The 24258-nt window shown below is 53.1% G+C and overlaps 7 protein-coding genes across 7 annotated transcripts; 2 read left to right on the plus strand and 5 right to left on the minus strand.

Annotated features, from left to right (window-relative positions):
- Positions 1–1444: 1444 nt before the first annotated feature.
- On the plus strand, positions 1445–3000 carry sclB (putative C6 transcription factor; the record flags this gene model as incomplete). Its single annotated transcript, XM_001214235.1, has 2 exons — positions 1445–1948; positions 2005–3000. The coding sequence occupies 2 exons, from the start codon at positions 1445–1447 to the stop codon at positions 2998–3000; spliced, it is 1500 nt and encodes a 499-aa protein (XP_001214235.1).
- Positions 3001–3793: 793 nt separating this feature from the next.
- ATEG_05058 (amino acid permease) lies at positions 3794–5795 on the minus strand (the record flags this gene model as incomplete). The annotated part of the gene is made up of 5 exons (XM_001214236.1): positions 3794–4286; positions 4341–4805; positions 4862–5010; positions 5151–5352; positions 5446–5795. 5 exons carry the CDS (start codon positions 5793–5795, stop codon positions 3794–3796), a joined length of 1659 nt encoding a protein of 552 aa, XP_001214236.1.
- A 636-nt stretch (positions 5796–6431) lies between these two features.
- On the minus strand, positions 6432–8847 carry dbp4 (RNA-dependent ATPase HCA4; the record flags this gene model as incomplete). The annotated part of the gene is made up of 2 exons (XM_001214237.1): positions 6432–8108; positions 8335–8847. 2 exons carry the CDS (start codon positions 8845–8847, stop codon positions 6432–6434), a joined length of 2190 nt encoding a protein of 729 aa, XP_001214237.1.
- Positions 8848–9413: 566 nt separating this feature from the next.
- On the plus strand, positions 9414–11191 carry ATEG_05060 (uncharacterized protein; the record flags this gene model as incomplete). The annotated part of the gene is made up of 2 exons (XM_001214238.1): positions 9414–9881; positions 10130–11191. The coding sequence occupies 2 exons, from the start codon at positions 9414–9416 to the stop codon at positions 11189–11191; spliced, it is 1530 nt and encodes a 509-aa protein (XP_001214238.1).
- A 639-nt stretch (positions 11192–11830) lies between these two features.
- Positions 11831–13750, minus strand: ATEG_05061 (putative RNA binding protein MSSP-2; the record flags this gene model as incomplete). The annotated part of the gene is made up of 5 exons (XM_001214239.1): positions 11831–12134; positions 12189–12506; positions 12560–12713; positions 12907–12941; positions 12996–13750. The coding sequence occupies 5 exons, from the start codon at positions 13748–13750 to the stop codon at positions 11831–11833; spliced, it is 1566 nt and encodes a 521-aa protein (XP_001214239.1).
- Positions 13751–14822: 1072 nt separating this feature from the next.
- Positions 14823–15827, minus strand: ATEG_05062 (uncharacterized protein; the record flags this gene model as incomplete). The annotated part of the gene is made up of 2 exons (XM_001214240.1): positions 14823–15560; positions 15645–15827. The coding sequence occupies 2 exons, from the start codon at positions 15825–15827 to the stop codon at positions 14823–14825; spliced, it is 921 nt and encodes a 306-aa protein (XP_001214240.1).
- A 1188-nt stretch (positions 15828–17015) lies between these two features.
- Positions 17016–22075, minus strand: ATEG_05063 (putative cell morphogenesis protein (PAG1); the record flags this gene model as incomplete). Its single annotated transcript, XM_001214241.1, has 2 exons — positions 17016–20498; positions 20555–22075. The coding sequence occupies 2 exons, from the start codon at positions 22073–22075 to the stop codon at positions 17016–17018; spliced, it is 5004 nt and encodes a 1667-aa protein (XP_001214241.1).
- Between the last annotated feature and the right edge of the window lie 2183 nt (positions 22076–24258).

A 24258-nucleotide genomic window follows, 5' to 3' on the forward strand; every position in this document is an offset into this window, starting at 1 on the left:
AAAGGAACTTTTGAATACTGGAATATTGAATATTCCCAAACGAAAAAAAGAAAATAAAAAAAAATATAATCACGAATAAACCAAAATCCCCATCAAATAAAATCGGTGAAAAAGCAACCATCCACTAAGGGGTCCATGGTCCTTGAGGACACACACTGAAGATGATGCGCGGACTGGCTGGATTTCATACACTGTGACAGAGGCCCCCGGAGGATTGGGGCTATTCGTCCCCCCAGGCCCCAGCACACATAACCTATCTAGCTACTAGCTATAACTTACACCCAAGGACTCGAAAGACAGACGCCCCCATCAGAGATCTACCATGCTGGAGATCAAGTCTATCGGCTGCTAGTCGCTCCTGCACTGGCCACGGTTACCCACCCGCGGTTCTCGTCCTTTTTGAACCCAGGCAAGCAGGGTCCTGGCCTGCCGAAAGGTATAAGCCCTGTCATAGCCTGCAAGGCAAGAATAGGTTAATGCCATCGTCCTTCTTCCCCCCTATGTGAAAAGGGACCGTCCAATGCAGAGACCAGACTATCGCTTCTGTTCTTTTGTCCGAAGCCTCTCAGCTACTACTGAACGCCCGAGCACAGCCTTGGAGGAACACTGAGTCTAGGTGTTGACGGAAGCATATTCGAATGACACCTGGCCCTACTTCTATTTCCATCCCTTCTTTCTTGCTTCCCTCTTCAACTTCCTCCGACCTTTTATTCTCCTTTGGGAAACGAAAGGTGATCGCGCCGGATTATTACGCCTCACTTTCCGATATAGTTCACCGTTTTTCCCATATTGCCTTTTGGCCACATCAGAAAGCATAGGCAGGCAGACCCAAAAAAAGAATCCGTCCCCAGTGACTTAGATGGAAAACAAGGTAAGGTGGTCCTACCTTTATTCTGCTATTACCCTCAGGTATTTCTCCGGTTTACCTCCTTGACTCCATTGATCGCCCGCCATGCTGCAATAAATCATCCCAGGAGGGCGACCATCGAAGCTATGGAAAACCACCCGCCACGGTCTGGCCTTGCCTTGCTGATCCAAACATATTGGTTTTCTTTTTTTGACTCCTCCGATAGTGGCTCCAAACTGACTGAATTATAAGCTCCTGTAGTCCTCCGACTGCAAGCGTGGAGTTTTAATGATGACTACCGGCTGAACATCACGCATCCAACTGACTATACATCCTGATCGCTTCCTCTGTGCTGGACATGCTGCCTTGTTCAACCTCGAATTCAGTCCGCATCTTGCTACCGTCAATCGCCTTCCCATCGACACCGGGGGCCTACCGTACCAGATGCAATCATTAGTTCTTCCCCCTTCATCCTTTATCGCGACAGATTTTGGACATCCCAGATTCGTCTCAGGTCCAGATCGGGTTCCACTGAATCTGGCCCGATCAACCAATGCTCGACGGTGCACTCCTCGGGACCTTCCACCCCCTCGCCACATGTCCGGCTCGGTCTCAGCTGAGGACCCGCTGGAGACGTCTGGAACTGCCCGACGGCCTGGTCACCCAGAGCTCCCTCAACCGATAACGACAGTCGAAGCTTCGGTAGCTACGACATCTACGACCACCTCTGCTGGAGTACCCGGTGCCATCCTTACGACGCAGTCGCCAGTGACATCGACTTCTCAAGTGCCCTTACCGCATCATGTGGCTTCCACGCCGGGGGATGAGATATCACGGCCGCAGGTCGCCAGTAGTGACACATTCTCGTCTCGATATCCGCCACCCCTCGTCGGTCCAGGGGTCCCGCAACTGTCTTCAACGGCATACTCACATCCCCCGTTCGGGACATCGCCATCTGCGGCCAGTGCCCGAGCTTTACCGCAAAAGGGGACTCGACGGACGAAGCCACACGTCGCGTCCGCGTGTGTGAACTGCAAGAAGAAGCATTTGGGTTGTGATACAGCCCGGCCGTGCCGGAGATGCGTTTTGTCTGGCAAAGAGGTGAGTCGTGGCTGTGCTTGTTTTTCCTAATGTCCTTTGTGCTAAACAGGAGCCAGGCAACATGCGTCGATGTCACACATAAGAAGCGAGGAAGGCCACCGCTCAAGGCAGAAGAGGCGTCCTTACGGGCATACGCACAAGTAGACAGTCGCGGAGCGTCCGGAGAGCAGCATGGAACCCAGCTGAGACGCAGTATGCACAGGGCGACTTCTTCCAGGGAACTCCGGCCAATGACGGACCTTCAGATGCCAGGGGGAACAACCGCAGCGATAGGACTGAGGGCTGCGCCGACACAAGCACATCGCTGGCCACCTTCGGCGTATTCCCCGATTGTGGACCCTGCACTTTCAATGCCGAGGAGCATGGGTCATAGGCGATTCTCATCCTCCGGGTCAATCCAGTCCATGACAGCGGCGTCGCCGCCAACCTTCATTCCGATGACTACTGCGTTTAACCCGGCTATAGGTGCGGCTCGCATGCCTCCGGGAATGGGGCGACCGATCTCCTCGTACACAAACCAAGCATTGCAGCCTGGAACATCACCGCCGCAATACCAGCAATCCTTTGGAATGCCTGTCTCATACCCCGAGAATCCGAGGATGGGGCATCGTCTATCAGTCGGTGAACCCTCAGGCAGGGATCCCCGTGAAACGTACATGGAATCACCTGTGAGACTTCCGCCTATCTACCCGCCGACAATGACAACCCCCGGATCCAGTCCTCACCCACATCGACTGAGCGACCCATATCCGACACTGTGGTCGCCCCGCACCCGGGAACAGTTTCTGCAGCAAGACCAGCGACACCAGGTTCCAGCGCAGGGACTGATCGCCCCGATATCGCCCACGAGCCATATGCGTCAGACAATGGGTGAATTCAGCTACGGAGACGCCTCGTCGCGACCGCTTGCGCCTGTCTCGGAGGCTACACCCCGACACCTCTCGATATCTTCCTCGCATGGGCGGAATGAGCCATCGTCAGAATTGGACACCAGCGACTCTCGGCCCGCCAAACGACAAAAGATGGCTTTGGACGATATGGTGAACGATTAAGCACCTCTACCAAAGCACCACTCTATTCCCGACGGGGCGCAAGCAGCCTCCTCGAGTTTCACTTGTAGCCGGGTCTACAACACACAGTTGATGATATAATGTACATCTCCTTTGTGGCGTTGTTTGTGATTCCATTTACCCTGTTTCTTATGTCGGCATTTCCTTTGTCTGTTTATTTGATTGACATTGTTCTCCTGGCATTCTCACCGTCATTGCTGTTGTAAACCGCGGATCTCACTGCCTTTCCTTTGTTTGTTGTTATCAATTGCATGGAGCCGGGCCGTTTGGACGATGCATTATGTGTTTACATCGAGGATATACATGTGACCTCGGCCTTGAGCATGTTCCCACTACTATAGAGGCGTCTTTTTTTTAGGGTCGGGCGTTACAACTATTTGCATATTGTCATCATGCATGAGGGGTACGGTATTTCTTTTGTTGCACTTTTTGTAATATCCTGTCAGATAGGACTGGAGATGAAAGCATAGAGCGGTATATATAAGAGTATTTTTGTGCAAGGTTGAACAAATGTTTGATGACAGCGTTGCTTTTGTTGAAAATAAATATAGAACGGGTGGAGATACATACGTAAGTCATGATCGTCTGCAGTTAGGCGACGTACGAAGAATGTACGAAGTAGTGCAGATCTTGTGGCGATGTTAGGCAGGCGCCATTCACTAACCACAATCTAGACATTCCTTATCAACAGTGACATGTTCTAATAATGTCGAATGTCATAATAAACAAACAGCAGGGTATATATATTCAACCAACAAACAATATATAACAACTTCTAAAAAAACAACCACATCCCAAACCTCTTCAACCTCGCCGTCCACAGGCCGCCCTTCTCTCCCAACGGCACAGAGAACATCTTCCTTTGCGTACTCTGCGCCTGCGCCTGCGGTCCCAAATCCATCTCCGCAGCATCATCCCGCTCCTGCGGGATAAACGTATACCGATCCGTCTCGAGATCCATCTCGTCTAAGCGGACATACTTTGTGCGCTTGATGAGTTTCCATCCCACAAACATCACAAGCATAATGGCAATCTCGATGTAGTACGAGACGAAGTCGACGGGCTGGAAGGTCGGGCTGAAACACGACCATCCCTGGACGAGGATGAGCACGATGTTCAGGCCGACGGCGATGACCGGCCCGACGGGGTAGGTCCAGTTCTTGAACGGAAGGAGATGCTCCAGGCCCTGGCGGCGGATGGCGGCGCGGAAGCGCAGGGACGCGAGACCGATGCAGACCCATGAGAGCTGGTTGGAGACGCCGACGATGCTGTCGTCTGTTTAGTATGGAGTGTATGATGAAGAGGACAGGGGGAGGGTTTACTTCTGCAACCACGACCACAACTGGCCAGCGCCGATGTAGCTGGCGCCAAAGCACAGGCCGCTGATGACGGAGGTGGCGAGCACGGCGACCCAGGGCACCTGGAAGCGATTGAGGTGGCCGAAGAAGCGGGGGGCGTAGCCGTCGACAGCGAGGGTGTAGAGCAGACGGGAGCCGGCGAAGAGGGCGTGGTTGGCGGCGGAGATGACGCTGGTCATGAGCACGGCGTTGACGAAGCTGCCGGCGACGGCGCTGCCGGCCTGCACGAAGACGATGGTAAACGGGCTGGTGGCGGTGTTGCCCTCGGAGAGGCCCGGGTAGTTGTAGGGCACGTTGAGGCCGATAATGATGATCGACACGATGTAGAAGAGGATGATGCGCCAGAAGACGTTGCGGACCACTTTGGGGAGGTTTTTGGCCGGGTCTTTGGTTTCGCCGGCTGTTACGGCAATGGACTCGGTGCCGCCGCTGGGGGCGTGTTAGAGATTGCATGTGCATGCATGGATGCATGGATTGGGACATACTATGCGAATGAGGCAGTCACGAAGACCGAGGCGAATCCGCCAATGCCGCCGACGAATGGCGCGTCGCCGACGTAGAAGTACTTGTCGCCGATGTACTTGTGGTCCGTGTTTCCGCCGCAGTTGACTGCGATGCCGAGGATGATGAATATCTAGCAATGTTAGCATTCAAGTCGCCGAGGAGCAACGAATGATCCAGCATACAATGATCGTAACAACCTTCAGCAAACTAAGCCAATACTCGATCTACCCTCGTTAACAAACATCATCCAGGCCTGGAAGAACCGCCTACCTCTCCATACACCCTCACAGAGAGAACGTTAAACGCAATCACAACCGCAAGGAAGATCAAGCTAATCGCCCAGCCGGGGAAATTGTCCGTCCAAAACTCCAGTAACAGCTGCAGCGCGATGATATCCGACGCGGTCGACACAGCATCATTAAACCAGTAGTTCCACGTGAGGGCGAACCCCAGCGCATCATCAACGAACCGCCTAAACCAAAGAAAACACTCGTCAGACTTCACTTCCAATGTAACCATACCCCGTCACCCAGGACGAGGATAAGAACGTAGCGGTACCACCCACCCAGCAAACGTGCAGAACGACCCCGCAACAGGGATGAACGCCGCCATCTCCCCCAGACACAGCATGGTCACAAAGACGATCGCGCCACAAATCGCATACGCGATGAGCATGGACGCCGGGCCGCCTGTCGCGAGCGCTTTCCCCGTTCCCAGGAACAGGCCTGTGCCAATGGTGCCGCCGATGGCGATCATCTGCACCTGACGCGGCGATAGCTTGCGCGCGAGCCGGTCGGCGTTAATGTGCGGCGCATTGCGGTCGAGAGTTGTGCTGGCCAGGGATCCGGGGTTTTCTACATCCCCCACTGGCTCTTTGGCCGTTGTCGTCTGGTGTTTCTCCATATCGAAGGCCATGTTCGGGACGCGTTTCTGCGTCCAGGGTTCGAGCCGCCTGATCGGGCCCGATGAGCTGAAGGACGTTGTGAAATGCTACACAACCCCGCGCGGTCTTAGCGCAGTCAGTCTGGTGGTTGTAGGACTGTCGGGCTAGAATCACTTCCGGAATAGGAAGTCTGCCGCTGGAGGAGGACCAAGGGGTATGCGACTCGGGTTCAGGAGCGAAGAATAGAGAACATGTTTGGGGGGAAGATGGATGACGGGTTCCATTTCTGCCAGATCGTTCTTTTTCTGAGGTTGCAGGAGGATTTCTTGCGTCGTATCGAGAAAGACTTAGGGTCGATGGCGTGATTGAAAAAAATTACGTACAGTAAAAGCGGCCTGTAGAGCGGAACTCTGGAGATGAAGATTAGTTAAGCTACAGTAGGTTTAGCCTTGTTCCTTCTGCCGACAACCCTAAATCCATGCCGAGGAATCGTCTATCTCAAAGGAAAATCTCCACTGTGGACCAGAGCTTCGCTTTGACGAGTCATGAATTGGTAAAAAGAACTCCTAGATGGTGTCCGATAATTACATGCTTTTGAACTCCGCTAGAAATCCAAGACAACACAAGGATATATCTATTCATAAATACAACGCAAGAAAGCAACTCCATCAACCAAGCAAGCCCGTAGCCAAAGACTCCAGATCCTCCAGAGTCTGGATCTCCTTGGGCTCGGCCGTCGACTTCTTCGGCTTCTTGGGACGCCGCTCTTCTTCGCTTTCCGCGGGTTCGGCAAACTGCACGCGTTGCTTCTTGCTGGGGCGAGGAGCCTCGTCCTCCGAGGGGGAGAACCGACCTTGGTCGTCGTCCTCTGGCGGAGGAAGTTGGACCAGCATTTCCTCCTGCTCCTCCTGCGCCAGGAGCTCGCGTTCGCGGGCTTTGCGCTTCTCCTTCTTCTCGCGCCGCTTCTGCTTGACAAGCTCCTTGTCCTCCACGTCGGCCAAGCGCGTCCGCTCCGCCTCCGCCGCCAGGAACCGCGCCTGCTGCTCCTTGGCATCGCCCTTGGCGCGGAACTGCTCCTCGTCCTCCATCTCGTAGATCTCGTGCGCGTTGCCTTCGTCGTCGTAGATGAGCTTGGTTCCCTTGCCCTTGAACTTAAGCAGCTTCTTCTTGGACTTGAGAAGCTTCTCGCGGCGTTTGGAGTCGATCACCAGAGGTTCTTTGCCGTCAATGTTCACCACCTTGACGTCCTTCTTTCCAGTCTCCGCCTCGGAATCCGAACCAGACTCGTCTGAGCTGCCGCCAACCTCCAGCTGTTTATCGCCAGCATCGAAGCGGCGCTTAACAGACAGGAAGTCGTTATCTTCATCAGCCTCATCGGTGGCCTTGGGGTCAGCCAATGTGCCATCGTCGTTGATAAGTTTCGTGTAGTGACCTGCCAGAACGTCCTGGTTCCGACGTTCGAACATGCGGTCATATTTCGTGCGCACTTGCGGCGCATCCTTCTTCTTGGACTTCTTTTCGTCGTCCTCGGCGTCCGACTCATCGTCGTCACTGGACAGGTGTGCCACGGCGCGCGGCGCATTCTTGCGTTCCTTGGTATCGTCACCTTTGATAAACTTGATTCGAGGGGCACCAGGGAGACCCAGACTGGAGGCGAATTCTTCCAGGTCCAGATCCTTCAGTTTGAAAATTTCCTTGTCCTTCTGCACGTAGACCGATTTCACGTAGGAGATGAAGGCCTTCTGGCCGAGATACTTGAGTTCGGGGTCCTTGAAACACATGTTTTGTAGTTGGTTCTTGATGCTCTGCTGCTTGTTGGCCTTAACGTTGATCTTTTCGACTGGGACCTTCTTCTGTTCGAGGCGTTTGAGCATGCCCTGCTCCTCGCTGGGGTCCAGAAAAAGTACTGCGCGACCATCTCGTTCATACCGTGCCGTACGTCCGACTCGGTGGATATACGTATCGGCATCTTCAGGGCAGTCCAGCTGAATGACCCAGTCGACAGCCGGGAAATCGAGACCACGCGCGGCGACGTCAGTGGAGAACAGAACGGCATGCTTGGCCTGAGAGTATTTGGTCGTTATATCAAGCCGGCCTCCCTGCTTCTGGCGACCGTGCAGATGCATCAACGGAATACCGGGTTGAAGGTGACGGAAGGCTTCGTAGACAAATCGCACCTGCTTGCCTGAGGACAGAAAGACGATCGTCTTCGATTTCAAGTTACTCCGGATGAAACTCCACAGAATATCGAGCTTCTGCGGTAACGGCGTGACGACGTAGTGTTGCTGAAGGGTCGACGGAGTGGCGGATGCCGCCGCCTCATGGACCGCGACGTACTCGGGGTCCTGCAGGCTCAGTCTAGCCCAAATCCGACACTTTCTTCGTCTGTGTTGCGCTGAAAAGCATGGTCTGGCGCTCCTTGGGGAGGTGACCGATGATCGCGTCTACCGTCTTCTGAAAGCCCATGTCCATGATGCGATCCGCCTCGTCCAGAACCAGCATCTGCAGGTTGTACGTATCAAACAAGGCGGTCTGATCCAGATGCTGCAGCATACGACCCGGCGTACAGACCAAGATGTTCATCTTCCCCAATCTCTCCTGTTCCTCCTTGAGACTCTTTCCACCAATGACCAAGCCGGCCGAAAAGTGATGGTAGCGGCCGACTTTGCGCAGAACCTCGAAGATCTGAATGGCGAGTTCGCGAGTCGGAGACAGAATCAGAGCACCCAGTCCATCGTGTTCGGCCCACTGCTTGCGGTACAGGTTTTCCAGAACGGGGATGAGGAAGGCCAGCGTCTTGCCGCTACCGGTCTTTGCAGCTCCAAGAATATCGCGGCCCTTCAACGCATGGCTCACCGCGCGAGACTGAATATCAGTGAGGGTCTTGTAATGCGATGCGGATAGACCGGAGAGCGTCGGTTCGGAGAGAGGGAGGTCGGTGAAGGCTTTAAAGGACTCTTTAAGATCGAGATCTTCCACTCGCTGGACGAGGGAAGATAGGTCTTCTTGCACGCGCTTGCGCTTCAAGGTTCGCTGTGAAGATTTTGCATATTTCCCGTTGCGCGGGGCGTTTGCCGGAGCCATCATGAACCGAACCCTCGGGATTTAGCAAAACGCGGCGTCGAGTCGAGTCGTTGCAGAACAATCAATCGTCGGATTTACTGATCTCTCATTATTTTTTCCGCCCAGAGATCGCGGGCGGTCAGAGCCAACTTTTTTCTGCCGGTCGGGGTGATGCTGAGTCAGCGGTGATAACGGCTTATCGTCACGTAGGCAGTGTCTTCGTTCTCTTCACTGGATCCCTCGTGTTCTCGGTGCTATATCCTGATCGATCAGAAACAATTAGCAAAATGTCTTCAGATGAACAGGACGCCCTTGATGCGCTCGAAAGAGAGGCATCGGACTTTAGCAAGGTTCGCATTATCGCTCGTATGGCAAGCTTGAATGGAGGGAACTGACCGATACCGCAGGACGCAGAGATTGATCGCATTCGCAAGGCATTTTCGCTAGACGCGTGAGTTTAACCCTCTCCTCATGGCTTCCTACATTGGGCAAAGACATTCGACACGCAGCGGTGGCTAACCACATGTCGCGTGACCAGGTATGCCGTGCTGGATCTCCAACCAGGTGTCACGGAAAAAGACATCAAAATGCAATATCGCAAGAAGTCCCTCCTGATTCATCCGGATAAAACGAAGAACCCGGCCGCACCGGACGCCTTTGACCGCCTGAAGAAAGCACATGCATCTCTACTCGACGAGAAGGCGCGGACGTATCTGGACGAATGCATTGCAGACGCGCGCCGGCTTCTGATCCGCGAACACAAGTACACACTCGACTCGCCCGAGCTCAAGACAGAGGAGTTCAAGAAAGAATGGCGCCAGAAGACGGTCCAGGTGCTGTTGGAGGAAGAGGCGCGACGACGGAGACAAGCCAAGGCGCGACTACAGGAGGAGGGACGGGAACGACGCAAGGAAGAAGAGGAGATTGAAGCACGGAAGCGAAAACGAGATCAGGAAAAGGCATGGGAGGATACTCGCGAGGAGCGGATTGGCAGCTGGCGAGACTGGCAGAAGGGACAGAAGAAGGGCGGCGACAAGAAGAAAAAGAAGATGAAGGTATTGGGGTGATTATATTTATATATTCGGTCACGACGATTTCATATGATCCTACTACTATTGCAGATTCTACTAGTACTGCAATGCACACCTATTCCATAGACTACCCTTACTACCTGTGCTCACTCTCATGGAATACTTCAAGACCCTAAATTCCCCGGCGCCCATACGCCGATAAGAAAGCGGTCAACAGACGGCGATGCGGGGCGCGGGGCGACCATTAGAGTAATCTCCCTCGGGACGACCAGAAGATTCTCTCGCTCTTCTCCGCTTCCTGTCATCATCTCATACTTCCTATACATCAATCCTCACTCTTCACCTACTCTCCCCCATATCCAATCTCCCGCATTGGACCGACAGCCATGACCGACTCGGTCTCGCCTCCGGAACCCACGACGGCCCTCCCCGATCAGCCCAATGGCTCCGCAAAGATCATGGCATCCTGTCCGTCGATATTCACCACACAACCCTCCCCACCAACAACGATAGACAACTCCGACACCTCTCCCGCCTCATCTACCACCCTCTCCAGCGTCATCGCCCAATGCCACTCGCAAATCCACTCGTTCCTCCGCGAATCCCATCCCCCGGACTCCCTCCTCGCCGCCGTGCAACGCCAAACCCGCATCTCGCTCGACGTCGTCGCATCCGCCCTATCGCGCTACCGCCTCGACGAGCTCTCCCTGTCCTACAACGGCGGCAAAGACTGCCTCGTCCTCCTGGTGCTCTTCCTCGCCAGTCTGCACCCGCACCCGCCCCCCGCTGAACACGGCGACGCCGGCGGTGGCCTCGCCTCCATCCCGGCTATCTACGCCCTCCCGCCCGACCCGTTCCCCGCCGTCGAGGACTTCGTCCGCTGGTCGGCCCGTGCCTATCACCTCGACATCATCAAGTATACCACCGATCCCCCGCGCTCTACCCTCCGCTCCAGCTTTGAGAACTACCTCGCCTTGAACCCCCGCGTCAAGGCCATCTTTGTCGGCACCCGCCGTACCGATCCTCACGGCGCCAAGTTGACCCATTTCGATCGCACCGACCGCGGCTGGCCCGATTTCGTCCGCATTCATCCCGTCATCGACTGGCATTACGCCGAGATCTGGGCTTTTATCCGCCATCTGGGGCTGCGCTATTGCCCCCTCTACGATCAGGGGTACACCAGTCTCGGTGGTCAAACCGATACTCATCCCAACCCAAAACTGCGTGTTGAGCCTGGATCTGCCAGTCGCCCCGACGAGGACGATGCCCCGAACCAGTATCGTCCGGCGTACGAGCTAACAGAAGATCTCGAGGAACGCCTCGGGCGCAATTGAACGATCCCCGCTCCATGAAACGGCACTCAGTCATATCCCAACATCACATTCTTACTCCGATAATGGATACATTTGCTCGCTTTCTCTCCGCTTTTTCCGGCTCTGGTCGATTCCCCGATGTTGATCATCTATAGATTTGGTTTTGCTTTCACTTCAACACCATTTGCTCTCCCTGAACACATACGGCCATCATCTGTGTAACGAAATGTCTTATTCTTATTAGACCGGTGCATACCTAGCGGAGGAAGACCATGTGCTGTTAGACAGATACAGAAAATAGCAACCATTGTGGAACTCCTGTCGTTATCCCTCCTCTTTTTTTTCATATCGCTTTCCTTTTCAACTTTTTTTCTTTTTGGCGTTTTGCATCCTGTGATCAAGCTCTGACAAATATTGGCCATACATGTAAACCACTCTGTCGACGATAGAAGTCGTCTGTCATCAAGAAATGGAGAAGAAATACACCCACAAACACTTCAAAAGCTCAATACACTGGACAAAAAGAGAAAATAGCAACGGCAAAGAAGAAGATAGAGGTAAAGAACCCGGTCATTGGCCGTTTCACATGCATGCACGTATAATGGTGGAAGAATTGGAGACATACGGATATCCGAGAAAGGTCACCTAGCCGAAGGCTGCTCACATGGCAGAGCGTGGAGAGTGCATAAAAATCTCCTTGCGCGAAGAAACCGGAGAGAGTGACTCCGCCTTGAGGTTCTCCTTCCGAGGGCTGGTGGTAGGGCCCGGGCGACGTTCTCCAGAAGGGATGCCCGGAATGACCAGCTTAGAGTTGGTGCCGGCGATGTTGTCAGTCCAGCCATTGCGGTGAGAAGAGGATCGTCCACGGCACAGAGGGGTGTTGTCCAAGGTGCCGGGGCTGTTCTTAGCGGTCCATGAGTTGAAGCGCATACTGCCAAATTGATTCTTCACCAAGGTTTGATACCTGTATCCACAGTCAATAATTTCGTGATAGACAAAACGTGGAGCAGACACGCACGGAGGAGAGATGGAAGTGGCAGGAGTCCAAGTAGGTCCGACTGCAACAGGAGACACATAGCTATTTTGGGAGTTAGGGCTCAGGTGCGACGCGGTCTGCTGGAGCCGGCTCAAAGACGGTGAGGGCGAGGAACCTTGGACGACCTCAACCGAGTAATTGTACTCGCCAGCGCGATAGGCACGGCGCTCGTTGCTTTGCTGTTTAAGCATCTTCTGAGCCTTTGTATCTGCAAAGCGGAGAAGCAACTTCACTCCATCTTTGCCGACGACATTGTGGAACTCAGCCAGCACCTTCTCAGCGATCTCGCGCGTTTCGAATCTATCGGAAATAGGTCAGGGTATATCATCAGCATGGTCGGTAAGTTGACTTACCGAGCAAAGCCAACTTCCTTGCTCACGCCGGTCTTTTCGTCACGACTGATCTTCTCGGAGACGACGCGGTAAGGCTCAAAATGGCGGCGAAGGTCCTGCGCGTAGATGCGGTCAATATCTTTCCTGTAGCCGTCGATACGGAGATACTCACAGCCTCGGTCCAATCAATGGGAAGGTTAGTGCAATAGATGTTTGTCGAAGTTTTGTCTTCGAGGTCCTTGAGGCGAGAGTTGCGTGATTTCTAGGGCACGTCAGTAATGGCAAGTACAGAGGGGATAGATGATCCCATGCCTGAGCAAAGCTAGCTTGATAGCCCAAGTAGAAAAAGGCGCGGATACAATTCTCACACGCTTCAAAATTGAAGTACTGAACGAAGCCAAAACTGCGTATCAGGTGAGCGCGGGTACACACTCGAACAGGTCCACTGGAAACTTACCCTTTGCAAAGGCCAGTGTCAAGATCAACAATGGCCTTGCAGCGATCAATCTTCCCAAAGCGGGATGCATAAGAATGCAGCATCTCATCGGTGGTTTCCGGAAGGAACCCTTTGATGTAGACATTGGTAATACCCTCGCGGTTCTCCAGGCACTTCGCCAGAGTTACTTCAGATGGGTTGGTCCACATGGCCGGGACAGCGCGTGGGATCGGCGGTTCCTGCTGGGTAATACTCTCGAGGTCCTGGAGCATGTAGCCGGTGGGTGTCTTCATCATCTGGAAAGGCAAGGCCGGTCCAAGCTGGGCGAGGGTATTCAAATAGTTCGGAAGACCGGGATTGAAAAACTCGGTCTGATTACCAGACTCATGACCCTGGTGACCAACATGCTTTTGCTCCTCGTTGTTGTTCAAGAGGTACGGCATGGGGTAGCCCGGCAGCGGAGCCGTACAGAGGGCCGGGTTCTGGTAAATGCTGGTCGGCAAGAATGGCATCTGGTTTACCTGCTCGGGAGCGGGAACCGAAGTGGGTGGGAAGGTAGACATTGGTAAAAAGACAGGAGGGATCATCATAGGGCTCTGAAACTGAGCGCGTTGAGCTCCTGCGATGTCTATGTTGCCAACCTTGCGTCCAGCACGCTGGTTCTGAAGATTCAGAGCGTTGAAGAGTGGTGCCATGCTGGCGCGTGCATCATGAGGAAACTGTCCCGGCTGACCCGCGTGGGCCTGAACGGGTTCAGAAACCGCCTGTGGATGCATGGTAGTAGTTCTATGGGAGTTTATGATGAGCTTTGGAGCAGTCCATACCGAAGGAATCTGAAAATGTTCCCACTTACCTCAACGACAGATGCGTGACGGAATGAAGAGGGATGAGAAACGATCGAAGAAGGGGTAATGAAGAGCGTCTTTCCGATGAGGAATAAGAGAATATGGGCGAAGGCTCGAAGGGCTGCCTAGAGACCCGAGTATAGAGAAACGATGGTGGATGGTGGCAGATGGGCAGCAGGATGATGGAACGGTGGTGAAGGTAGATGAGAAGAGGAGAGGAGAGAAGAGAAGGGAGAGAGGGAGAAGAGGAAGAGAAGAGATTAACACGCTGAGAGAGACGTGAAGAGAAGGAAAGAAGGAAAGTGAAAAGACAGGAAGGAAAGGGTGAAGCGATTCAACGCCGAGAAGAGAAAGAACCACGGCGGTCTTGCATTGTCAACATCACTGTTGGGGGCGGCGAGAGAGTATTAACACAGAAGCCACACTGTGCTGAGAGATTGCAGTAGCGGAAAGCACAGCCTTTGCTATTCAATGCAGGGCTGTTGCGAAAGGAGCGATAGTGATTGCCAGCTGTGAAGTGCAGACCATCACCCATCTACACCGTTCCGGAACCTCATAGACGTTCCAGATACCTCCTGTTCAGCAAACAAAGCACATTCACATGGGGCATGTTCATGCACATGTCCGTAGGCATTAATGGCCACAAAAGTTGCAACTCCCTCCTTGTGTCTAGAGTATCAATTTCTTCAATGTCCTATAGTAGTGATGTATCCTTTAGAAGTAGGAGACACTATGCAGCATAGCAAAAATAGAAAGCCAATCGCACCTTGAATGCGTCTCCTCGGACATCCATAAATGCGAAGGGGGTATCCATCGACAGTCTCACTTTTCGCCAAACCCAAATCTATGATCCTGGTATGTCACGAGAAGCAGAGTCGACAACGGAACGCAAGAGATACAGTACTTCCGAGCAGGGGAATCCACCACAGATGCGGCGACCCTCAGTTATAAGAAAAGATATCAAAGAAGCCGAGACGCCGAAAGAAGTTACCATTCCCTCCCCTTACTGCTGGGACCGATCCTGAAGCCATTTGTATACCACCGAAAAGTCTTTGCCTCGGTGCTCCTCCTCCACGGAATTGTACACGCCACGGGCCTGGTCGCCCAGCGCAAGCGGAGTACCAGACTCCTTGGCCGCAGTAAGCGCAAGGCGCAGATCCTTGTTCATCAAGCTGACCCCAAACCCGCCTTCGTATCCCCGGGAAGCCGGTGCCGTCGCCACCACTCCGGGGACCGGGTTGTTGACCTCCATCGGCCAACAACGGCCGGTCGAAGTGTTGACCATATCCGCAAAGGTCTTGGGATCTAGCCCCCATCGCATTCCGAGATTCATGGCTTCCGCCGTAGCGATGTTGTTAATCGCCAAGATGTAGTTGTTGGCGAGTTTTGCGGACACGCCAGTACCAGGAGGCCCCATGTGCCACGCCTTCTTTCCCATGAGCATCAACACCGACCTTACGCGCTCAATGAGCTCGCCGGTCTGTGACGACGCGCCAAACATGAACGACAGCGTACCCGCGCGGGCGCCGACAACACCACCCGACATGGGCGCATCCACAAATCGCCCCTGGCGTGTCGTGTGGATGGCATTGGCCAATTCCTTGCTGGATGCGGGGTCGATTGTGGAGGTATCAATAAACAATCGCTCTTGTTCCAGGACGGGGAGCTCCCCGGGCCGTAGAATACAATGAAAGACACCCTTGACGTGTTCCGGCTCAGGGAGACTAGTTATCACGACAGTCTAAAAATACCATCAGAACGGGGTCCACTGGTACCTCCAATAGTGGAAAGACTAGATCCAATGTCTTGTGTCCTTTGTACTCACCGACTGCTCTGCCAGCTCTCTAGGACTTTGGGCAACAAGAACCTTCATGGCATCAGGCGCGAGCCCATTCTCTTGCGCAATTGTTTGAGTCTCCTCGACGAATCTCTTGGAGGCAGCTTCGTTCACATCGCGGATGATCAGTGTATCGGATTGGGGAATCTTGGCGCGGAGGTTCTTAGCCATGTTGTATCCTGTAGGATGAAGTGTCAGATGAGCCATATCCAGAGTGCAGATGTGCGCATGTGAGAACATGGTTTGTCTCATTCCGCTGTTGTCTTGTCTCGCAAGCGCATACCACAGACCCAGAATAATAGGTGGTAAGAGATCCATATATCACGTACCCATTTGGCCCAACCCGATAAAGCCCCATGTCGCATCACGCCGTACGGAAGTCGAGAATGTTCGCAGTGTATACCCTGAGAGACGTCCCGCACAAGGCAGTGTCCGGGCGACAGGCGCCCTCCGTAGAGGAAGGGACAGGGCAGACGACAAGCTCATTTTTGCGATGGAGTGTGTGGAAGGGTGACAACACAGCCAGTCAGTTGGAAAGAAACCGCAAGAATGTAGACCGAATCGAACAGGGGGAGAAGAAAGGAGAATGAGGGGTGAGATGTAGGCAGGTATATCGGGTTGCGGACAACGGTCCTTTACGCCGGGGCACCGAGTGGCCCGAGGACCTCGAGATCCGCAGTTTTCCGAAGATACCCATGGTGGACTGGGTCGGGGACAGCCAGAGTGGGCGGACTGGCTGGAGATCCTTCTCCGCTTCTCCTCCACGCGGGGAGATCCACTTTTGGTATAGCTGCGGAGGAACGCGAACCGGTGTGTCACGTGCGTCTAGACGACCGTATGCAAGGGGTCTATACTCTGTACAGAACGACATCTTCAATATGCCTACGGAGTAGGCTGGCTATACGCCATGTGTGACCTTCTCTAGCATTGCTTTCCTAATTTCTTCATCAAATACGCCGAAGCCAAACACTTAGACGAGGTACGTCCCGTTGATAAGGAGCCCAGTGAGCGCTCTAGGGTTTGTCAAACAGTTGCTGCAAGGGAGCTTCTACTGCGCCATGACGTCGTTTAACATTGTAGGTAAGATCTCTGAATTCTCCTGATGTCCCTCTAAGGAATGATATACACAGGTCTAGTATGCATCATGTAAACTAAGCGAAACCCCGTGGAAATATGTCAACTAATGCAATTGCGGCAAAGAACGCAACATACGAATGACGAGGCCATGCTCCTATGCGTAAGGGTATGTAGGATGTCCGAATCAATCGGTATAAACGCCAACCCGACCAAATACATGTACCAAGTGAGATGAACGACGACGACAATTGGGAAAAAAGAAAAAAATATGCAACGACCGCCTTATTGCCCCGGCGATGTTGGGCTGCTGGTTGGTCCCGAGAGATATTCGGGGGGCACTTTAGGCACCCGTGGCGAACTCGCGGTCTGAGCAATCGCTCTCTGTTGTGCTCTCACAAAGTCTCGTTGTCTTTCTTTCTCCCGGTTGTTGGCGGCACCACCGGTAAGCCGACGCATACCACTACGAATCATCGACTCGAGTGACGAAGACCCGTCCGTGGCGCTGCGGGTTTGGTTGATGGGATGAGGGGCTGCCGGCCTGTTCAGCGTAATGCGTTCGTCAAAATCTGAGAGCCCTTCCTCCGCGTCGTCGTCGGATAGGAACGCTGATTCGCTAAAGCCAATCGGGGGGGTAGAGAATTGCACGTTGGCTGTAGGTGGCGAGAAGAGATGATTGGCGGGCGAAGTGACCGAGCGGGTGTGCGATACAGGACGAAGTGTCTGGCTGGACGCCTGTGGTGTCAGGGTCCCCGGGGAATGCATGCCTGGGCCGTCAAAACGCGGATTAGGCGGGCGGGACTCCGCAAGCCCGTTATGGAAGGAAGACGAAGAAGCCGTTCGTGCGAGGGACTTCCGAAGGATGGGAGCCGTCTGTTGGTCGTATAGATGGGCACTGGTATCGACATAGGCACCAGTGAAACCTCGCAAGGTGGCATCAGGCATGGCGTCAAAGGTAGGGTGAGCTATCTCACTCTCTTCAAAGAAGTCGTCCAGACTGTCGAGCTTCTGCACAATGTCCCCAATATTGCCGTCGGTCTGTGTATCAATTGACTTCATTGTGTCAGCCCGCAATTGGAAGATGGAGTCATTATACTCATCCGCATGGAACTCCACCTCCGAGGGAGCGGTCTCCTGTGCTTCCATGCGGTCGACCTCAGCGCAAGTATAGAACACAGCATGAACATTATGGCGTGTGATGCTAGACTGGGCAGCAGGCATTGGAATAGACCACCCAGTCGGCTCTGGAATGCCGTAGAGACTCTGGATACGCTCGTATTCCTTGCGGATGGCCCGAGAAGATGTCGCCGATGCCATACTCATGCGAAGATGATGGCGTTCCATCGGGTTCCCGGAGACCGTCATGATATGATCCATGACCTGTAAGGCTTGAGGACAGAGATCTGTCTGCAGAAGCCGCAAAAGAGGGGAGATCAGATCAGGCCCATGACATGTCACTTCTCCTCGGCGCATATCGACCTCTGGTATGAGCACACAAAGTATCTTCATGACCTTGATCCTGAACCACACGGTTGTGTTGGTTAAGAGGCCCATCATGAAAATTAAGCTTTGGACATCGAGCCGAGGGAAGAAGTATGATCGGAGTTCGGTGACGATATGGTTCAGGAAGTCGTTCTCGGCCTTGTACTGTTCGTTGGCAAATCCAAGCAGCGAAGCCGCCAGACGTGGGCATCCTTCACCTTCAGCCACACGGGCCAGCAAAGTGGCCCGAGCGAGTGTCTTGGGGTCATCTACAGACACGTCGAAGTGATGAAGGAAGTGCGGCATATTCGCCAGAATCGTAAATAGCAACCTATTACCATCCCCGATAAGTTCGTTGTTTGGAAGGCCACTGAGACGGTGCAAGACATCCAATGTCCGGTTGAGCGACTCGGTCGACTTCAGTCCTTTGTAGACCAAATCTTGAAGACCATCAAAGCCGCCTTCCCACTTCGGCGGTTGGCCTTTGATGAGTTCAGAGACAACAACTGGATCACTCATATCCACTCGATCCAGGAACTTCTCCAGCATTCCTATGCTTTCGATAAACTCGGTCTCGTGGATGGTATTCAGGCATGCGCAGGTTGTCCAAAATAGCTGAGGATAACGCAGCAGGTCGGTTGGTGACAGGGAGCTGATTATGATCTTCAGAGTTGTTAAAATCTCCATAGAGAACGTCCGGTAATCTGCTTCCTCATCTGCGATCGTGTTTGATAGCCGGGCCAACATGTCCGCAAGCATCCTTGAGTCCAGGGACGTGGAGATACAGCGGAAAACCTGGAAGGACCGACAGGCAAGATGTCGCACAGGACACGAAGTCGCCCAGTTAAGCGCCTCTTTAGCCCAAAGATCACTAATACCCTCGTATGCAAGGCTAAAAAAGTGAACAACCTGGCGGGTAACACTAGCCATCGACGAGGGCACGCGACTCCCGTCATCACCATCTTCTCGATCCTGATTGTCCTCATACTCCCAGACGACTTTAGCATCGCTCTTCCGTATAGATTCCACGAAATCTTCAATGGCCTGTCTGGTTCCGTCAGGCGCATTGTCTTCGATCTTCGCGGCAATCAATTCGTGGATGAGGTGAACCAGCATTTCTCTGGCCTGTTCCTGCACCGTCAGAGTATAATGATCCCAGAGAATTAGGACAACGTGTAGAAGCTTGACAACATCTTCGAGAGGAAGAGTAACGGGCGCAACCATCAAGTCGACGAGGAATATGAGCGCAACTTGTCCAAGAGAAAGACCAGCTTGTTTATTACCAACTGGTAGCACGGTCCCGAGATCGGCAACGTACGGCAAGGTCTTGATGTCTGGGGGCGCCGGGGTGATATCTTTCCTCTCCTGGACCATATTCTTCGGGGCGACTTGCATCAAAAAGAACTCAATGACTTTGGACCCAGCGGGCGTTCCGGACAAGAACACAACGACTTGCTTCGCGTACTCCACAAAGTTCTGTTCTTTACGTTCCAAGCACAGACTTATGATGAAATCAAGAACCAATTGCACGTTCCCACCGTGGGGACCCGTGGCCAAGGCTTGCCAGAGAGCCTGAACTTCGTTGGGAAGAATGTTGCTGCAGCGAATCGTGATCTCGAAAAGATTGGCTAAGAGCATGTACGACCTAGCCGTCGGGCCACCGTTTGGATCGACCTGAAGCTCCATCGTCTGCACCCAAGGGAGGATTGCGGCCACCATGTTGCGCTGGCTATCGGGTCGTAGGTTCTTGAAGTGAAGGGAGAATTCGGAAAACAAGGTGAATGCCAAGTCCGAGTGTTGCTGGGCCAGTCGTTTCGACGTTTCAAATTGGGCAAGTTTGTACACAGCGGTCGTCTTGTCAGAGATACTGATATCAAAGTCCTGCAAGCGGGAGTTCTTCTGTTGGCGCTCTTCAAGTATTCGGAGGAGCTTAGCTGACTTCATCCGAATCTCCCGCTTTTGGCTACCGAGAGTGACGAGGACCGCGCCCAGAATCCTCCAGAAACCAAGCTGATAGTCGGTGTGCTCAATAAGAACCTCAGTGACCACTTCAAAGTAACTTTCCAGAGCCTTTGGCCGTTCTGTGATGTAACACATTTCAATCGAGCGCTCCAAGAGATAAGTGTGTTCTTTGTTGTGAATGATCAAGTTCTTGAGAGCTCGCCGGCCTGTCGCATTCCACTTGTCGCTTATTGCGTTGAAAATGATATCAATCCAAGAGAGCATACGGCCGACGTCGAACTGAAGCACAGAGCCACTTTCCGTTGTAATGCTGATGGGTCCAGCCTGTGTTGTCGAATTAGCAATCGAGGACAGTTTCTTTCGGCGACGGAATTACTTACACACAAAGACGCCATGGCACTGAGAGCCGCGGCGCGCAAATTCTTCTTTTCTATCTCCATCGCAGCAGCGGTATTTCGCAGCTCACCAGTCTCAACCTGCTGTGAGATCGCATATTTGCGCATGTTCTCCTCCCTTTGAGATATCTGGGCTTGGTTCGGAGAGTACCCGCACCAATCCTCCATTAGGGAAAAGGCAGATTTCCTGGATTCGAACGGTATCCACCGAGAGGGGTCTTTGGTACGGTTTACGCCCTCGAATAGTTCTTCCATTAGTCCACAGAAGTGGAAGCGCAGTCGTTGGAACTCCCAATCGTTTTGAACTTCGGCATCACTCAAGAATATCCGAAGATCCTTAGCATAGGTCACCAAGTTATTGACGATCCAGTCGTCGTTGTACACTTCAGACTCTTGCAAGAAATGAGATGTGAGCTTGTACACATGCGTCACCTCCGTCCGTAGGCGGTCCGTCTTTCGGTTTCTCCTGGGGCTGCTTGGAGACCGATAATGAGCCCCGATCCGAATCTTGGCCTCCTCGTTGCACGTTGTTACGGCGTACTGTAGTGACTCGAGCAACGTGCGGTAGAGGTTCTTGTTGATGGACCCTAGGGCAATGACAATAGCATCTCGGATGGAGGCGCGCTCGGCTGAGAGCAGCGGGATCACGAAGGCAAAGAGACTTCTGGCAGAGCTGATCTTATCTTGGGTCTGCTGTTGTCCCTTTGATGATTTCCGCGCGTGTTGGGCATTTGCTAGCTGGCTTTGAGATTGAGCACCGACGCTGTTAAGGGTGGTGCAAGCCATGACTAGGTAAAGCTTCCACTGTTCGATCAAAATCTCGGCAGTCATATTGTTTCTGCCGACCAAGCGAGCTTGGACAGGGTCCATCGGAGCATATTGGGGATGCTGAGGTGTCTCAGCAAGGGCAGTAATCGTTTTGTGCATCAAGACCAGCCGTGCACAGACAATTTCTCGTCCCAAAGTAACAGCGAAGGGACACATCTCGAAGCTAATTCGGATGATGTTTGGGAACACTTTGGCCCACAGGGTCGAATCGTAGGACACTTCGCTGCTACACAATTCAATCAGCGTATTCTGTGACACGCTCCGTCGTTTGCCTTTTTGAATCCGGCTCCTCTCGGCAACGGTAAGCTGTTCATCGTTGACATCTAAGATCTGCTGAGAATCCGCTTCTAGGATTCTGATGATCCTTGTGTTCTCTTTCCCAAGGGCTTTGTCAAACTCCGTGATCAGCCGGAGGACAGTAATGGCGAATGCCCGCACTCTTCTTGACTGCGAGCAGAGAAAGAATAATCCATGAGACTCGATTTCTTCAACATGAGCTAGAACGCTCGAAAGATCCAGTTGCAAGGCCCTGCTTCCAGAGCCGGTCTTGTCTCCTGGGTCTACCGCCGCGCCCTTTGCAGCTGCTCCCTTCGTCTTCTGTTTAATTTCCTCTATCCAGATCTGCAGCAGCTCCACGTAGAGCCTCAGGGTTGATTCAATGTGGCCTGGTCCAAGCATCCCTTCATCGGACATCGTTGAGTACCGTGCATCAAAGTTGAATATAAATCTCGCGAATCCAATAGTCACCTGTTGTGCATGGGACTGGCGAGCGATAGCCTTCAATGACTCTGCTGATGAGGCCGCAATATTCGACTGAACATGGGCAGTCCCGGTACACAACAAATTGATCAGTGAATTGAACGGGATGTGGTCGGAGAGGCAGCGAGGGAGAGCCTGCACGGCGACATGAAGTAAGTCATAGAATCCTTGTCGCTGATCCACCGCGCTCAGATGATCGTCGCGCCTCCCAAAGCTGAAGGCCTCGGAAATTGGGGTTTTTGGCGTCGTGCCCCCAAACTTCTCATCCAAAGCCGCTTGGCCTCCAAAAGTATTATCGCACAGAAGAGTGATCTTCCCCAAGATCTCGCAGAAGCGGATATAATAGCTTCTGACATTGTCACTGAGCCTGGAGGTATTGACGGGCTGTGACGACACCTCATCCCGATTCTCAGGGACATTCGGAAGACGTGGGTCGACAAGGAACTGAGGCCTCGGTAGATGAGTAGAAGAAGAGATGTCGGTGAACGGGTTTGGTATCGAGCCGGTAGGGAAGGGAGGGCAGAGTTGATCGCAATTCTCCAGGTCCGTTACTATGGAAAGGAACGCCCGGATTCCAATGACCATCTTTTCTGGTTCCATTTGCTCAATCTTCAATTCCCGATTTGAGAGGAAGATATCGGAGCTGATCATAGGGAAGATGATGTTACGGAAACACACGTCTGGGTGTTTGAAACCAATCATCCGTACCAGTTGAATGAGCGGCTCTGCGACTGCTGGTTCTGTACTCAAGTATGTCCTCTTGCCGGCAGGGAGTGCGATCTTTGCTACCTCCTCAACTTTTCGAAGGGTGACCGTTGGAGAGTCTGTATAGCGAAAGAAGTAGGTCCATACCAATCGGCACATCGCCTGCAGTGCCGGGCCTCTAGTAGGACGGTCTTTCAGTCTCGCCGGAAGCGTGTAGATGACCGACAACCATTGAGAGGAGAAGTTCTCTTTCGATGAGACGCAGAGAAGCAGAACATGAAGAGGGAAAGCCGCAGCCCAATGGCGAGGCTTTGTTAGCATCTGAGTAAGCCGCGATTGGACTAAATCTAGGAATTCTTTCCACTTAGGGAGCGACAGGTCACAGTTCGGATTAGCGGCGACTGGGAGAAGAAGCTTCTCAAAAATGTAGCAGTATGCTTGTTTCACACGCTGCCCATGGGCGCCGACAAACAACCGTGCCAGCGACCGCATAAAATCGCACGCCTTGGGCCACATGTCCGGATACGTCCGAACTCGCAGATGTCTCATGCCTAAGATCAAAAGCTCTGTTTTCGCATCTCCCTCCTTGGACGGTCCCCGTAGTGTTTCGTCCTTCTGATACTGGCCGAGCTCTGCGAGGAATCGGTTGGTGACGCTCGTGAAGTTGTTTTCGCTCATTATGCCAAGCAGCTGGGAATATATCCTCCAATTGGCCATACGAAGCGGAGAGGCAGAGATCTGGTCTGGATCAACCGATTTGAGTTGGCCAAAGACAATGTCCTCTAAACGCTCTGCCATGTCAAGTGTAATGGATGCAAGGCTGCTCTGGTTGAATATTTCGATCAGGACTCTGCAAACGAGGTATACCGACACTGTCGCCCGTCGTTCGGCCAATACGATATCGTCGGGTCTAGCCACGGGAGGGTTCGATGATGAAGACGTGTGGTCCGACTGCGAGTCAAGCATCATCTGTGCGGGCTCGGTGTTTCGACGTATAAGAGGGCCGTTTTCCGACGAAGGCGATCGTGACTGATCAATTACAACGTCGTTAGTCGAAGAGCATCGGTGTAAGAATCCAGGACCATACCTGATTAACCGCCTGCTTAGCCATGATCGCAGCGTCGCCCTTGGCTTTTCTCCAGAACATGATGGTGTCAATCAAAGGTTTCGGCTTCTGTCGAGCGATATGTCCTAATGCGGATATCAACTGGTCAAAGTTCGGGTCTGCACCAGGGCCGCAGACTTCTTCCACGGGCACATCTGACTGGCCTAGTCTCATAATCGCCTGGTTGATCTTGCTATCCGCTTGACCAACAAACTTGGTCCACTGTCAGCCACCATCCGAGATACCAGACGGGCCGGGCTCTGCCTACCGAGTTGAAAAGATGGTGTAACGC

This window comes from Aspergillus terreus, genomic scaffold (assembly GCF_000149615.1).
Source record: "Aspergillus terreus NIH2624 scaffold_7 genomic scaffold, whole genome shotgun sequence".
NCBI lineage: Eukaryota > Fungi > Ascomycota > Eurotiomycetes > Eurotiales > Aspergillaceae > Aspergillus > Aspergillus terreus.